Here is a 17644-nt window from a genome sequence, read left to right as displayed (position 1 = left end):
ATGATTTATTAAAACTGGAATGTGCAGAGCTAAAAACTACTGTACCAATAATATTACTCTTAATAATAATAAAACTAGCATTTATACTGCATGTTAATGCTTGGAGCTAAATGCCATTATTATTCCCATTTTACAAATTAAAAAAGTAAATCTAAGAGAGGCTCAGTGACTTCACCAAACTAGCAAGAGTGTGGGATCAGATTATAATTCAGGTAGATCTGCCTGAAAGATTAATGCTCTATTCACTGTGCTACCTACCTGACTCAGGATTAAAAATACTTAAGATTACAATAAAATATCTCTCTGGGGAGTTTAGATGAACACATTAGTTTGAAAATATTGTGTTGCCTAACAAAAAGCCTTGTACATTTTGTTGAATAAAATTATGAATGAATGAATGACTCAGTGCCTTTGAATTGTATTTCTGTTTCTTAACATCAGTTTCATTTAGAATGCTAGTTGGCTTCAAAAAATAGATTTTTAGTTGTTAGTTACTAGCTCTAGTTATTAGCTGGTTACTAAGCAAAAGATTTGTCCTGTGTTAATAATATCTATACACAATATTTGTAGACATATACAAAACTATATTAAGTGTTGCTCAATACATATCAAATAACTTTCCAGTAATAACCACAAAGAAAAACCAGTCTAAGCATGTAGCATCATCTTCTCCATCTAATGGTTTCTGGATCTACACCAATGTCTCAAGTATATGTCAACTAACATATTCATCAAACACATTGGTCTCATAGATGATTGTCTTTGGTCTGACTTCAAAAAAGAAAATGTAATTTTTCATAGACACAGGATTCAAAGAAGATATATGGTTTTCAAATGCAAAAAATAAAGATAATACTCTTTCTAATTATTTGATTTCTCATATATTAGAACACTGCAGCAAAATTCAAAATTACTTCAAAATAATAATAATAGCTCACATTTAAATAATCTCTTAAGGTTTGCAGATGTCCTTCTTCCAAATAATCTAGTGGGGGTAGGTTGTAGAAATATTATCTCCATTTTACAAATAAGGATACTGAGGCTCTCAAAGGTTTAAGTAGCTTACCTGTGATCACACTACTATTTATGCATCTGAAGTGGGCTTTGAATCAGGGTTTTCTGACTAAATAAATGCTCAGTATTTTATCTGTTATAACATGTTTTTAAAAATGTATGTGGCTTTGGAGCTATGTTAATGACTATCATGATAACCCAATGAAAAGTGGAAAATGCAATCAATCAGCTCATAACTCTGTCAAAACCTCACCAAATAAGTGATTGCACCATCACTTTTGATTGCTTCTTGGATTTTCTATTTCTTTTCAAGACCCACATAAATTACGACCATGAACAGGAGGCCATTCCCAGAATATAAGATACTTGGGGGCAGGTTTTTTTTTCTTGTTTGCTCAGTTCTGAGTATAATACTTAATACAAAGTAGATGCCTAATAAATGTCTAGTTGGATTGAATTTATTAACATTTTCTTCTTCACTGAATTTGTGTCAGACATAGCCTGTATTTAATCTTCAAATGCATATTTATTGCACTTTTAAAAATTAAGTCTGTAGCTTATAACAAATTCAGAATTACAATCCTTGCCTAGCCTAGACAACCAATAATAGCTATTAAAAGTCTAACCCTTTTATTGATGAATAGTAATTCTCTGCAAAGTAGTTCTGTCACTGGGCATATTATCACAATGTTAATGCCAGTAGTAGCTGAAAGGCCATAATTTAAGTACTCTGGAAGACCATAAAACTCAAAATGAATCTAAGATTTATTTGATGTCAGTATCCCTTCCATCAATATGGCCTTTAATCCATCCTTATCTGGCCATTCCATACACATCCTCCCATAATTTAAATAAATGCAATGTTTTCCTTTAGCTCTCTTCATCTGTCTTCTGACCCATCTCTTAACAAGAAGAAAAGTTAATCCTATAATTGTAAAAAAATTTTTTAAAGAGAAAGCAGAATCCATATTTAGCAACTTGAATCTCTGCCTGAATTTCAGTTAAAAAAAGCAAAACATCTGGTTTGTCTGTAACTTCTAAAACTAAATGCTCCTATGATCTACCAATAATATTAATGGGCAAAAAAACCATCACCCAGCAAAAACCAATAGCTGGGCTAAAATTGTTCCCATTAGAAATACATCTTATAGAAGCCATAAATTATTCTTTCATTTCACTCAGAATAATTTTCTGTCACAGGTTTGGCTTATTATTTATACTCCATTACAAAATTTTCTCTAAAATTCTCACTAATCTAATTTCAGCAAGACACATTTAAAGGTAACTTACAGGAGGTCCAGGATCCCCTTTGGGGCCTCTCAGATTCCCCATTTCAAGCATCATATTCAGATCCTCATAGTAATAATAATCATAAAAGTCAGTTTCATAGTTATCTTCAATGTGGTATGTACCATCCGTATCAACTTTGCCTTTCCATTGATTATGATTATTATCCACAGATGGTTCCGTTGTTATCCGATATAAAGTTGTATTCATAATTTGTGACATATCCGTGAGTTTTTCAATGTGCTGATTAGCTTTGTTATCTTTTTTAAGGTGATCAGTTTTATCCTCCTTCATAAAGGGAGGGATGATGTATGGCCTCTCTTTAGACAAAGGGAGACTAGTTGTTTCTTCTTTATGTCCCACATCATCGCTTGAAACATTTTGGATTAATTTCTCACTGGAGCTCACTGTCCCCTTTTTGAGTTGGTAGTAAGGAGCTGACAGATTTAAATTTGGCGAGCTATGTTCTTTGATGATCATCTTTGTGACTTGAATTTCAGGTTTCATGAGACTACCATCAGAGATGTTTCCCCAGGGGACAGATGATGTTAAAAAGCTTGATGATTCCCAGGGTGTTCGAAGCTTATGGACTGATGGAGCCTCTTTATTTACTGAGTTTGGATTTCCCTGTCCTTCATAAAATGGTCTATACTCTGATGGTACCTCTTCACCAAACTGCTTGTATGATGGAGATTTTTCCAGTACAAGGCCTGGCAATGTGGTGGTGTGAGGAAACCCAGTCTCTGATCGGTAGGTATCAATATGACGACACTGCTGCTTCCGATATCTGCAATAGTTTGCCAAGGCTTCAGCTGAAGGAATTATATCCAGCTGACAAATTACTCCTTCAAAGTGGACTGAATGGGAGTCCATACTTCCCAAAGTAAACACACTATCAGCATTGAATGCCTGCACTCTTGAAAGAGTGTCTTTGCTGAATTGTTTCTTTCCGCATTCAACAAACATGGAAACCACTGTACCTTGAATATCAATGGCAAAGAAGTGCCACTGTTCATCATGAACACTGTAGTTGAAAGATGCTGCTAGCTTCCCGCCAATATGGATCACCACTTTCTTGGGTAGTAACTGTACTCCCAATTGCAGTCGATTTTTATTTCTGATACTGAAGAGAAAAGCATTGTTGACTCTATGTGAGAGTAACCCAATTATTATTGTTAATTGCTGTCCTAGACTGGATGGCAAAATTTTCTTGGTAGGTGCCTCTATTTGACTGTCACTTGTTAGAATGACACCTGTTTCTGCTACATGAACTCCCTGAGGTAATGGGGTAGATGATGATGATGATAGAACCATGTTCTCCACTGGTTGATATCTTACATCTTTGCCTCCAAGGCCTAGTTGATAAAGAACATCTATACCTGAAAGAAAAGGAGAGAGGAAAATGAAAAACAACAACAACAACAACAGAATATTACCTAATTGAATTCATGTGCTTGAGCAAATGGAAGAGGAGAAAAGTGTGTCTTTATAGAATAAATATAATCCATCAATTAAACATTCTCAGTAGGGGAGAAGGGAAAGAAGGCTACATCATTCTGTAGTTTGATAGAGCCATGTGTTTTGGAAAGTCCACCTTCCCAAGTCCCTCAAAGCCCAAACTCTCAGAATAAATTAATGGGTGAAACAATCATTTTAAAACCAACTAAGCTACGTAGAGTAATTATATGCTTGTCTATTCCTTCTATGAGTTTGAAAATTGTTAGTTGTAAGGGAGTAATTTAAACATATCTTCTCAACCCTGAGGACAGAATCTTTGCTCCTAGAAATGTTAGTACTATCTCTGCAAAAGGCAACTTTCAAATTGTAAATATATTGTGTAAATTAATCTCACCTTTTTGCTAGATTGAAAGCTCCATGAACAAAAAGGCTACATCTGAATTCTATTTCAACCCCTTGGAACATCTGAAGCATGGAAGCTTGATGGATGTGTTGATGTCAAGCTCAAGGGAACTTTAGAGACCACTTACTTTAACTATCTCTGAGAATCATAGAATTTGAGGTCCAGAAGGTACCTTAGCTCCCATATAGTCTAACCCATCCATATAAAGAATGTCCATTATAACATAACTGACAAGGGATTACTACTGTTTCTGCTACTATATTACTACAATTACAAGTATTGCAGTTACTACTATTATTAACTACTACTGCTGTTGCTATTAATACTACAATTCCTTCTTCTATACTACTACTACAATTATTATTACTACTACTATTATTACAATTACTTCTACTACTATTACTATCAATATTACTATCATTCCTACTACTACTATTAATACTACTGTTAATATTACTATTACCAATATTACTACTACTACTATCACTAATACTACTACTACTGCTGCTATTGCTACTAGCTATTACTATTGTTACTATTGCTGCTGCTTCTATTACTACAACCACTACTAATAATGACAAGTAATATTCTATTTGGTATAATATATTAATACATAATGATAAATATAATATTATTATAAATGATAATATTAATATAGCCAGAATTTACATAATACTTTAAAGTTTACAAAGTACCTCACTATTGTTATTTAATCCTCATAATATTGCTAAAAGTTAGGAACTATTATTAGTCCCATGTGATATATGAGGAAACTGAGATCCAAGGAGGTAAGGTATGCCCCAGAGACAAGTTACAATTAGATAGATAACTTAATTTACAATGATTTAATTAATAGGTGACTGATTATTTTTTACTGAAAAGACACTCTCTGAATATTTTATTCACACTTCCTGAGGTTTGTATTATTGGGCTTTTATCTTATATGTGTCTGTTTTCATCTCCTTTGCTAGATCATAAAGAAAAGACACCAAAAGTAAATAAATATGATATGAGTCAGGGGATAGAGGGGGCAAAGGAGAGATCGGATCAAGCCATTTGTTGAAAGCTGATACCTGGGAAGCTTAATAAGGAAGTGGCCCTAAACTGAGCCTGGAAGAAAGATAAATCAAAAAGCAGAAATAAAGAGGGAGAAACTGGACTTCATGGAATGAATAGGGTTAGAAGATAGAATGGCAATTGAATTCAATTTGATAAATATTTACAAGTACCAGAATTATGCTAAGCCTGATAAATAAATTAAAAAAACAACAACAACAAAAAAAAACCAGTTCTGGTTCTCTAGGAATACACACTCTAATAGGAGAAAGTACCATAGAAAGGCAGGGAAAGATGCTTGTTAAGCACCTACTATATGCAAGGAATCTGTACTAAATACTTTACAAAAATTATCTCATGATCCTCTCAACAACCCTTAGAGATAGGGACTGCCATTATTTCTATTTGAAAAAACTGAAATAGATAAAAGGTAAGGAAGTTCTTCCTAGAATGCTTGGTGTGATCTCCCCTCTACCCCTTTTGCCCCCTATCTTCTATCATACTTATCTCTTTACCAGCTGTATTTTCTCCACCAGAACACAATACAAGGTCACACTGCTAGTAAGTGTCTGAGGCTCAATTTGAACTCAGATATACCTGATTCCAGGTCCAGAAGTCTATCTATTATCCTACCTTGTTGCTTCTACATTGGTAAGTAACTATAAAGTAAACATCGATTGTTTGACAAATGCCTACTGTCTAACAGGTACTGTATTAGACACTAACAGATACTAAGATAAAGGGTGAATCAATTCTTGTTGTAAAGAAGCTTCTTTACCTTGAACCCTTGAACCTTGAAAGGGATGATGGGACCCTTTCCAATATTCTCAAAGCATCTCCCTATGGAGGGTGAGGAAACTTAGGAATAGCCTATTTCAGTTTGAGTTCTGTGAAATGAACCTGGATAGTCAGGAAGGAAACAAGTAATAGAAGGCCCCCAAGGCTAAAAAGCTCCCATTTTATTCTATAGAGACAATGTTTGGCTGCTGAAGGTCTTTGAGCAGGAGGTTAGCAGGAGAGAATTATTTTGGAAGTTCTGGGAAGTACTGATGAAAAGAAATCAGAGGCAGGAAGATCAATTAAGAGACTTACAGTGGTCCAGGGTAGAGATGATAAGAGTAGAACTAACATGGTGGCAATAAGAAGAGAAGAAAGGGGGAAATGGTAGAAGAAGAGACTATAGCAACTGGTTGAATGAGGTAGCAGTGAGGAGATTAAAGAGAAGAATAAATTAAAGTTTTAAGATGGTCTTCCTCTCATTCATCCAGATTTTCAATGTTTAGATCCTCAATATCATGATAAATGATGACAATGATTGCAAGCACTGATATAGCACTTAAATATATTCAAAATATCTCTTATGTGTTTTCTTGTTTGGTCCTCACAACAACCCTGTGAAATAGATGTTATTATTATTCCCATTTCACAGATAAGGAAGTTGAGACCTAAAGAAGCTTAAAGATTTACTCAAGATTGCACAGTAGTAGAGTTGAACATTTAAGCCCAAGTCTTTTGACTCCAAATCTAGCATTCTAAATGAAGAATGGATTTTGGGAGAAAGGTCTGGGCTATTTTTAAAGAAAATAGAAAGGAGGCAAGAACTGACTAAAAGTTGGATTTTTATAAAAGACCTTGAAGACAACAGTTAAGGAAGTTTAAGTTCTCAAAAGGATTTTCTTTTCAAAGAATTTTACATATACTCACATATTATATAGATATATTTGTGTATATATGTATATACACACAATCTTGGTGATACAATCTAAGATTTTTCTTGGCAAAGAAATTGGAGTGGTTTGCCATTTCCTTCTCCAGCCCATTTTATAAGTGAGGCAAACAAGTTGAAATGAATTGCCCAGGATCACCCAGCTAGTAAGTGTCTGAATTTGGATTCGAACACAAGAAGATCAGTATGTATAGCACAATGCACGCATATAAAATCATGATATGTCATATATATAAAATCTCTAGTCATAATCTCTGCTGCTTTACTATATATATATATGCTCATAAGGCACATGTATATACAATATCATTATATACACATATACATATATGTACATATCCATACGTGTGTGTATACATGCACATATACATGTATATGATAATCATCATGGAAGGGATCAGGGCAGTCACAAGGAGGTGATCACTGGTGAGATCACTAAGAGAGAGAAGAGAATTCAGTATTAAGCTATAGGGGAGACACTTATACTTAGGAAGGAAGAAATTAGAAGATGATCCAGCAAATGAAACCAAAAAGGAACAATCCAAGAGAGAAAAGGAAAGAATAATGCATGAAATCCAAGGGAGGAGCCAGTCTATCTCAAAAGTCAAGGAGAAAGAGGGCAAAACTTAGCCCATTATTAAAAGCTTCAATGAACCTAATATACAATATCTACAGTAGATTTCAAACAAACATGTGAAGTCTGTTAGCTCCCTGGAGGCCTCAGGATCAGCCAGAGTCAGGATAAGCAAAAGTCCTTGGTCTTTAGGGGGAGAAGTAAAGGAGATGGATGAAACAGCCACAAACTCTCTACCTACTGACCTCCCTTCTCCTCTTCCTCCTCCAAAATAACTCTGGCTTATCTTACCCCACCCTCTAATCCCTCCTATGATTATCTGTATACACCAAAAGATCAAGTCAGCACAGAATAGTGAGAAGGGCCATTTTCCAAGCATATGCTAATAGAGTATTGTTCAATAGGTAATTAGCCTTAAGTGCTCGGTTGTCTGATTCCAGTGCACCTATTCAGAGTTTCAGCCCTTTACACAAATGTTTGTTGAATAAATAATAAATGCATGCAAAAACACTCTTGATATTCAGTGAAATTATTTAAATATTTGCTGAAATAGCCAGGAGGGAAAATGAGAAGACAAAGTGTTTAATATGTTTCATGACTGGAGATAGGAGAAGAGAAAATAGAAAGGAGGCAAGAACTGACTAAAAGTTGGATTTTTATAAAATACCTTCTTGAAGACAACAGTTAAGGAAGTTTAAGTTCTCAAAAGGATTTTCTTTTCAAAGAATCTATTAGTTGGATGTCAAAGAGAACAAGAAGAAAAGGTAGAGAAAACTAATGCCGGGAAAAAGGAGAGAAGAAAGGTCTCTATGGTTAAAGCCTCAGTTGAGAAGCCCTAATGATTGCTCTTCTGTTTGCTGCAGATGTTAGCCACAGGAGTGGCAGAGCTCAGTTTCAACAAATATGGATGGCAAGTTTTCATAATTGTAATAGGCAGCCAGTTCCCCTATTAGTACAAATAATGAATCCCATAAAGTGGCTGCAAGTATTGAATTCATTCCATTCAAAGTTATAATTATGTAAAATGCAGTAATTGGTTCCAGCTCAATGGAAATATTCGGAATGAATCTAAATGATGCTATCTCTTCTCCCATTCTTTAATCTGCACCAGTCTAGACCTATCTGTAGTCAGAAGGGAGAGTGGATGGAAGTCAGAAAGGAATTTAATATTGAAGTATCCTATTTAACTACTTGTTAAATAATTTCTTAGGGGTGGTGCTATAAATTGGTGGCTTAAATAAGGTTGATACATTATTAGTGACATGTACACAGTAGATATTTAATACATTTCCATTGAATTGTAATGAATTTTCATGTTATCCTTCAAATAGAATTTGAGATTAAGGATTCTCACTGTTCTATCTGAATTCCAGTTATTAGCATGGAGTGTGGGACAGTGTAAAGGATTAATAAATGCTTTTTTTATTCATAATTATCTTTGTCATTCTAAATATGATGAAATGATCAGAATTCAGAACTGAAAAGAGACCTTGGAAATATAGCCTAAACTCATTTTATATAAGAAGCAAACATTGAGAAGTAAAGTGACCTTTGTCTATGTGGGCCACAAAATTCCAATCTGTAACACAAGTTAATGAGGCAGAGCTCCAAGTATGATCAATTAATTTATTAAGAAGTCTGGAGGTCCCTAATCAATTGAGTTCAAAACCTTCTTCATGGGAAGGGAACCCAGTGCTAAGGGACTAAGGGGCTTTTTAGATCTTGGAGAATCCCTGGGAGGTCCCCTTATTCTTAGGAGTTTTCTTCAAAAGCATGGAAACTACTCTGACTAATCTTGAAAAGTGGGAGAACTGCCATGAAGGATTAACAATGTCCATCAGTCATAAGCATTTTGTCAACAGGCCTTTCACAGGTCATTAATTATAGATTTTTAACTACAGGCCATCAATGGCAGGCCATATCAGCAGGCACGTTCCACAATCCATCAAACAGTAGTGTTTGGCTCCTAAGGTCCAAGAGGTTGTTCTCAAGCAAAGGCACTAGGAAGTGGAGGTAGTAATTCATAGGAGTGGAAGGTAAGAACTTTACTTGAAATACTACAGTTGAAGAAATGTACCTTATTTCAAATTCTACACTTAGAGAAAAGGGTTTAGTATAATAATTAAATAATAATAGCATTCTTAATTAATTAGCTGAAAAATCAAATACAATTAACATAACTATCAATACATCATAGATTAATCATAACATTAATAGCATTAATTAATACAACTAATTTGAACTTAATCTTATTCTGCTTAATTTACAATGAACTGAATAAATGCTGATTAAATTAAGAAGGGGTATCAACATTTTCTTCACACCCAAAGGCACACAGCTAGAAAATTGCAGAGCCAAGATAACAACTTAGGTCTTCTGAATCTAAATCTGATCTTTCTCTTGTACCACTCTGCCTCAATTGGTTTTATATGAGTTGATCTCCTTTCATATGTGTTATATGTTACATGGTCCCAACCTTGTTCAAGCATAAAATTATTCTACATTTTGACTTTTCTTCTTTTGTTCCATTTGAAATTTAAACTTGAAGAATCTCTAGCCTATCTGTGGATTTAATAGAATATTCGTCCCTATAAATCCCATCATTAAATGAGGGTCATCTCCAGTTGTCCCGGATCTATATCTGCCCACTGGACCCAGATGGCTCTGAAGGGGAAAATAAGGCAGGTGATCTTGCCCAGCCCTCCCTCACTTAAATTCAATTCATATGCATGTCATGGTATCACCTTCCTGATGTCATGGTGCTTTTCCAGAAGGACAAACAAAAATCCCTATGAAGTATAAATAAAAATGTATAAATAAAAAAAATAAATTGCCTTGGTCTGAAAGTATAGAGCTAGGATTTTTAACCTTTTTGTATATCATGAGTGCCTCCAGTAAAGCCTATGGACCTCTTAGAGTAATGTCTTGTATTATTCTACATAAAATAAAACATACATTATTACAAAGGAAACTACTCATATCAATATAGAGTTATCAAAATGATTTTTAAAAGGTAAGTTCATGGACTCTAAGTCAAGAACCCTTGCATAAATCATCTTCATATATTAAATGTTTGAGAGCTGACTGGAATCCTAGGATTTCTAATTCATAGGATCTTGTAAAACTTGAGAATGATTAGAGACAATTGTAGTCTTTGAACTGGAAGGCAGATGAGTAACATTCCAAAGTTCTTATAGGGTCACAAACAGTCTGCAAAGGATAAACAGAGAGGAAACAGTGGGGACTGCAAGATTTAAGCAGCAGCTGTGGAAAGATGGTATTCTTTTCACTACCCAGGATTTAATGAACAGAAATGGAAAAAGTCAGGACCACAGGCACAACAGGCAAAAAGAAAGACTAAAAGGAAGAAGAGAGAAAACAGAGAGTGTCTACAAGTATCACAGAGCAGAAGTTTGGGAGTCAAGCTCTTTAAGGACTAAGGGAAGTTCCAAAAAAAAGGTCTGGTCTACTTTTCTTCCATTTGCCTGTATACTAACACCAGACATTGCAATGTATTCTGTTTGCTTTACATAAGTGTTGCCTGTATTCTGATTTTCAAACTTCAAACACAAGGCAGCATGGGGTAAAGCTGGAGAAAAACATACATTTAAACTAAGTCAAAAAGCCAAACCTTAGCTTGAATATTAGAAAGTTTTAGAATTAGAAGCTCTGAGTTGTGATGATATTATTTTCAGTTACTAGGTTTTCATTTTTTGAGGAAAGCAGGTAGTACCGTGGAAAGAGTACTTGAAATTGGGAAAACCCAAGTTCAAATCTTGCCTTAGGCTGTTATTATCTATATGATCTTAAACAAATCAAATAACCTCTCTCAGATTCAGTTAATATTTGTAAAATGGAGACAGCAACTTCTACTTCTCAGAGTTGTTGTAAGGATTTACTGAGATATGTAAAGTACTTTGTGAACTTTGAAGTCGTACATAAATAGCATTATATAAAGCTATATATAAATATATATAACATACATCATTATTATTAGCTATTATTTTCAATTGATACAGACTCAATAAAATTACAGAGGAGGGGATTAGACCTTAGGGCCATTATTTTGCTCCTGGGCTAAAAAGTGAGCTAATAGTTGTGACAGAGTGACGGATTAAATCACCAGAGAGAAATATAATAAAATGCAGGAAGACTTCCCAAAGGAAAGATCATTCCTTAAACCACAAAGTCAGATAGGAGCCAATAAACCATACATAAAAATCCTTGAATCCTGAATAGTGTGACTTGGAAAACCATACATTAATATTATTTTTATTCTATCTTATTTTTATTTATGTTGTCAAATATATTCCAATTGCATTTTAATCTGATTCTGTTATACTAGGAATCCAGGCATTTTTGACATGGTAGTCCCTCCCCCCATCTCCATCTTCTTTTTCTGATTACATGCTTCTTAGATATCCTTTATTCTGCTTTCCATGCATAGGTCATTCTTGGAAATTGTGTTATATTCTGTGTGTACCCACTGTGTGAATGTCGATTGCTTTTTGGTTGACCTACAAATTTGATTGTTTAAAGATGATGGTATTCAAAAACTTGCAGCCATGTAGAATTATCAGGAGAATATTGGTGGTTTCAAAAATTTGGGTTTATATCAAGTAGTAACATGGGATTATTTAGCATATGGCAGTTTCCTAAATGCTGTCCAGCAAACTCATTCTCCTATTTAATTCTGGGTCCAATTCATCCCTTTTCAGGGCATATGGTGTAGATCAGAAAGGCTTGGGAATTCTCCAGTTCTGCCCCCAACCAGGCAGAAGGAGGAGGCAGAAATGATCATGTATCAGCCTGCCAACTCTACCCTCCATAGCTACATTCATACCTACCAGCATTATTTTAAGTGACACATTAATAACTTTTTTAGTTAGAAAATAACATTCTCCAGCATCCCTACTCTACTCCCAGTGATCCCCTTTTCATACCAAGGGAATAACTTGTTTAATATAAATGGTATAATAATTTAAAAAATAGTTTAGCATTAGCTATACTTATAATGATTGCATAGCATGCAAAGTCTGGGATGAATAAAAGTTTGGAAATACAACCCTAAGTACTGCACAACCTTTCTCTAATATTGAATTTTTCTTCTACGATCCTATTCAGTAGTCACATGCTAATTCATGCTAAAGAATAATAACTAAAGGTCCATTATGAATGAACAAATTTAACATAGAGACTTTAAAATGAATCAATGACTTAAATGTTACTTCAAAACAAATATCACTGACAACTTTTTTTTTTTCAAATCAGGGAATATTTATAAAATAATACTCCAATTACAGACAAATGGGTAAATCAGTAAAGATAATAAAGGAACTAGAGCTAGAAAGATCTGAGTTCAAACAGGGCCTTAAACACCAACTGTGTAAGTGATCCTGAGTAAGTCACGTTACTTTTGTCTGCCTCAATTTCCTCATCTATTAAATGGAGATAATAATAGAATTTACCTCTCAGAGTTGTTGTGAGAATAGTGTTTATATTTGTAAATTGCTTTCTAAATTTTAAAATGCTATGTAAATGTTCACTATCTTATTATTTTGAATGGCCCAGATTCAACCTTCTCTTCTTTAATTCTTCAGCACATGTAGAATGTCATTTCTCCCAAGTTCAGCTCAGATATCAACTCATCCACATCTTTATATCTTATGTCATTCTTATCCTTGTTTGTTGTCCCATATCTCCAACACAGAAAGTTTGCCACACATTCTGGCGTAGTTCTCATAAATCTTTTGTTTTTTTACATTGGAGAACTTGGACATTCCTACCCCCATTTCCATCTTATTTTTTTGGTGGCCATGTGTTTTCTAGGTGATCTCTTTAATCCACTTTCTATGCATAGGTCATTGTTGGAAATGTGTTGTATCCTGTATGTACTCACCACATGCTTGGCCATGGTATTTTCGTTGGCTTAGAAATTTGATTTTTTAAAGAGAAGGATTCTGGGAAAATGGTGGAAAATTTCAAGCTCTCTCAATTTTCCCCCAAAATGGAACAAAATTTTGCCTGAGGGCAAATAGGTGAAAAACAAGACTAGGAACAGAGCAGGGGCCCTCCTTGGACAACCCAAGAAGATCTAAAGAAAGTCCTAGACCAGGATTTAACAGTGTGAAATATAAACACATTCAGGCTAGTTCTAGCAGAAACAACCAGTAGGACATCCTGAAACTATCTGAGCTGGGATGGAGCCTCAGCCTGAACCACAGGAACTTTCACCTCTGGGACACTATGGGGAGTCAGGGGTCTGAGTCTGGGAAGACTGAGGGGACCTCTGCCAGTTAAGAATACCAGGCCCAGCTGTGCTGCAGAGGTGCAGCCCTGGGCAAGAAGGAACCAGTCCCCAGTCATTGCAGAGGCAGTGGGGCAGTGATGTTGTGGGCTGCAGGCATTTGCAGGAGAGTGGAGCTCAAGGTTTGGAGTTCCAGGTCAGAGGGAACAGCTGAAGTGAAGGCAGAGGCACCATCCTCTTACCTCATGATTAGAGGTACTTACATTAATACTTTTAAACAAAAGTATTTAAAGAATGATGAAAATGGCAAAGAAGAAAAAACTCCACTTTAAAAATTTACTATGGAAATAGGGAAGATTGAGGTTCATCTTAAGGGAAATTTATGGTTATATATATTTGAATCCTCCCTGATATACTGCTGGGCACATGATAATGTTTTCTTTTATTTTCATTTTTTAAAAAAATTTCCTTTTCTGTCTTCCTTTTCCTTATTTTGTATTTTATTCTAAATAAATATTAAGATAAAAACAAAACAAGAAAACAGGATATCATGGGGATGGGTGCTATCTCCAGTAACATGGATAACAGCCTCTCTGTGACTTCATAGAGTGTGGGATCATTGATTTAGAGCTGGAAGAGAACCTTAAACTCATTTAGTCCAGCCTCATTTTATATATGAGGAAATTACAATAGAGAAGTGAACTCACTTAAAATCACATAAGGTACTAATGAGTAAAGGTAAGATTTGAATCTGGGCCCTCTGTCTCCAAACCTATTATGAAACTATCACTTTTAAAAAGTGATTATTACTAAGTATTGTTACAAAATATTATTTCTAAAGGTTTTAAACTTTATTTTATAGTTTGAAGATTATGTGTTAGAGATTACCTCCTGGTGATGAGTTTTTTTATAACTTAGATATATTGCTGGCCCTTGGACAACAGACTAAGTCATTACCAGAACTATATTGGAAGCCATCCCAGCAAGGAAGAATCTGATTGAGGGTTATAAATTAATGGCATAAACTTTGAGAACCCAGGATCATCTCAGAAATGATCTAAAGCACATCTTTAGATGGAAATCTAATTTCATCTCCTTTTATTCCTCAAAGCCAACAGGATGAGATTGCACTTCATCTTGCCCAGATCCTTTCCTTCCTATCACTTCCCAATCATCTCCTTACTATGCTGCCTGCACTCCAGCTATTACTCTTACCTGTGCTAACACACACACATGCACACGCGCGCACACACACACACACACACACACACACACCATATTTTAGACTTTACCTCTGAATCTTTTGAATTTGTTTATGTCTGATGGCCAGATCAGGCCTCCATACCATTTCTAAGCCATCTCCTCTCCATGTCACCCCATATTATTTCTTCTTGTTGCCTTCTCCCAGTTAGAACATAAGTTCCTTGAGGATCATATTTTGCTTACTTCTTATTTGTATTCCTAGTGCTTTACTGAACACAGTCCCTGGAGTACAGTAAATGTTAATCAGTGTCTATCATCTAGCTAACTAACTCATTCTCACTCTCACTTTCATTCTCTCTCCCTCTTCCTTCCTTCCTTTCTTTCTCCCACCTCCTTTTCTTCTCTCTCTTCTTCTTTCTCTCTCTGTCTCTCTGACTGTCTCTCTCTATATGTATCTCTGTGTGTGTGTGTGTGTGTGTGTGTGTCTCTCTCTCTCCCTCCATTGGGCTCTGTCCATCTATCTATATCCTAACTACTATCCACCTATCAGCTGTCTCCCTGCCTATCTATCCTTCTGTCCATCCTTCTATCTTTCTACCTATCTGTCTATCCCCCTATCGATTCATCTAAATATCTCTCTACCTATATATCTCTCCATCCATCCATCTATCTACCTTGATTACTCTTTTACTTTATATTTTTTCATTACTCAATCAGGCTACTTTGTGAACAATTTCTATATTCTCTAGTTATGAAGACCATATCTTCTACATCATTAATATTCTCCATGAAACTTAGACCAGTACTAGACACATGAGAAACATTCTAAAACATGTGGTGATTGAATAAAGGAATAAAGATTCCATACAAGTTTTCACTTAAGAATAAAATTTAAAAGCCCTCTGTAAAAGATCACAAATCTGGAACACTAAAATTTAACTTTACCCTTTTCCAGTTCATTCTCAAAAGTGCCTGGCAACCCATCACTTACGATCAAAGAAGGGGGATTTAGAATACAGGGTAAAGAGGGTTAACTCTCAACAAGAGTCTAACTTATAGAAGAAACATGAGAGAAAAATTAAATCAACATCAAAACATCTGTGCTTTCTCAGCCTTGTGAATGTCACATTAAAAACTTCTTTCCCCACTCCCCACCCCTTATTTGAGAAGTTGTGGCTGCATTCTAAATAATTTTTGCATGAAAATCATTCCATACAGGAAGACAGCAGACACTGGAATCTGGTCCAGCTAAGAGTGTGAATTTGATTGTTTCTGAGGATTGACAGGTTCTGATTTGCTCTAGAGTAGAGGATGGTTTTTTTTTAGAGCCAAGTGAGGTAAAGCAAGTCATAGGTAAACCCAAGAAGTGGTCCATATTCTCTGCCTCTTAAATCCCATTCTATGCCCTCTCTTTCTGTCATCTCTTCTATCCCCTTTGGAATCCATTTCTGTCCTTCCAGCAGATAAAATTCCACCCACTGTCCTCCTTAACTATACACACTCCATCTCAGCAGCATCTCACTCCATGTCCTGGACCTTTCCTAATCTTTATCCATGATCAAACTGACTTCACTGAAGTTCCATTGTCACTATTCTCTTAGAATTCTACTTGGCAGACAATTCACTGATCTAATAACCTAATTAACTAAAGCGGTTCTCAAGTATTCTGTTGGGGTCTATTCCCTTTAAAGAAAATCTCAGTGGAATATTTCTTTATAAGCTTTCAAAGTTATTTTAAAAGGCCTTTTATAAAATAGCACAAAACTAATTATTTCATCAACAATTTTATTCTGAACACAACAGTATCACAATTTACTTAGTGAGAGTGATGTGGTTATTTGTTCTCCATAAGTATTTTTTTTCCTTACTTCATGACTTGGAGGGGAATCTGGGTTCTAAAAGGCTAGACCAGTGGAATGCAAGTCCTGGACTTATAGTACAAGCTTAGCAATGGATTACTTCTCTGTTATCTGAGAAGCTGTCTAGGTAAGTTTAGAGAGTTTCATCATGAAATGAATTTTTCAACTATAGATCAAAAGACTCAGTATCTTTTAAACCTTCTTTCTCTATTTTAAAAAAATTAACACATTTCTTCACTCTAGTATAAAAAGTATGTGGAAGCTCTACATCCACTTTAGAAATTCTCTTATCTATAAATAGGTGAATATTCTGTATTCTCTCTTCAATTCAATTATTTCAGTTGTGTCCAACTTTTCTTGACCCCACGGAGTTTTCTAGGCAAAGATACTTAAGGTATTTGCCATTTCCTTTTCCAACTCATGTTGCAGATGGGAAAACTGAGGAAACTAGGTTAAATGATTTGCCTAAGGTCACACAGTTACAGAAGACTAGGGACTTTATTAGTATTTCTCTTTGTTACATAAGTTGCCATGACAGTAACACCCCATAGTCATGTCATATCTGTTACATAGTCTTAAAATTAATAAAGCCTAAAACATTTAGCAATGATATTTTATAACAATACTTAGCAATAATCATTTTTAAAAGGTAATATTTTCTGATGACCAATTCTGATGGACTTGGCTATCCTCAGCAATGAGATGAACCAAATCAGTTCCAATGGAGCAGTAATGATCTGAACCAGCTACGCCCAGCAAAAGAACTTTGGGAGATGACTAAGAACCATTACATTGAATTCCCAATCCCTATATTTTT

At 35.2% G+C, this 17644-nt stretch overlaps 1 protein-coding gene across 2 annotated transcripts in view; it reads right to left on the bottom strand.

Moving 5' to 3' along the window:
* COL24A1 (collagen type XXIV alpha 1 chain) overlaps positions 1–17644 on the bottom strand; it is a 357598-nt gene that overhangs the window by 309618 nt on the left and 30336 nt on the right. For both annotated transcript variants that reach the window (XM_031969393.1, XM_031969394.1), the window contains one exon: positions 2305–3680. In XM_031969393.1, the coding sequence (XP_031825253.1) occupies positions 2305–3680 (1376 nt within the window). The remainder of the gene's footprint in view (positions 1–2304; positions 3681–17644) is intronic.

This window comes from Sarcophilus harrisii, chromosome 4 (assembly GCF_902635505.1).
Source record: "Sarcophilus harrisii chromosome 4, mSarHar1.11, whole genome shotgun sequence".
NCBI classification, from domain to species: domain Eukaryota; kingdom Metazoa; phylum Chordata; class Mammalia; order Dasyuromorphia; family Dasyuridae; genus Sarcophilus; species Sarcophilus harrisii.
Note: the sequence above shows the minus strand (reverse complement) of the source record. Positions and strands in the feature narration are given on the sequence as shown.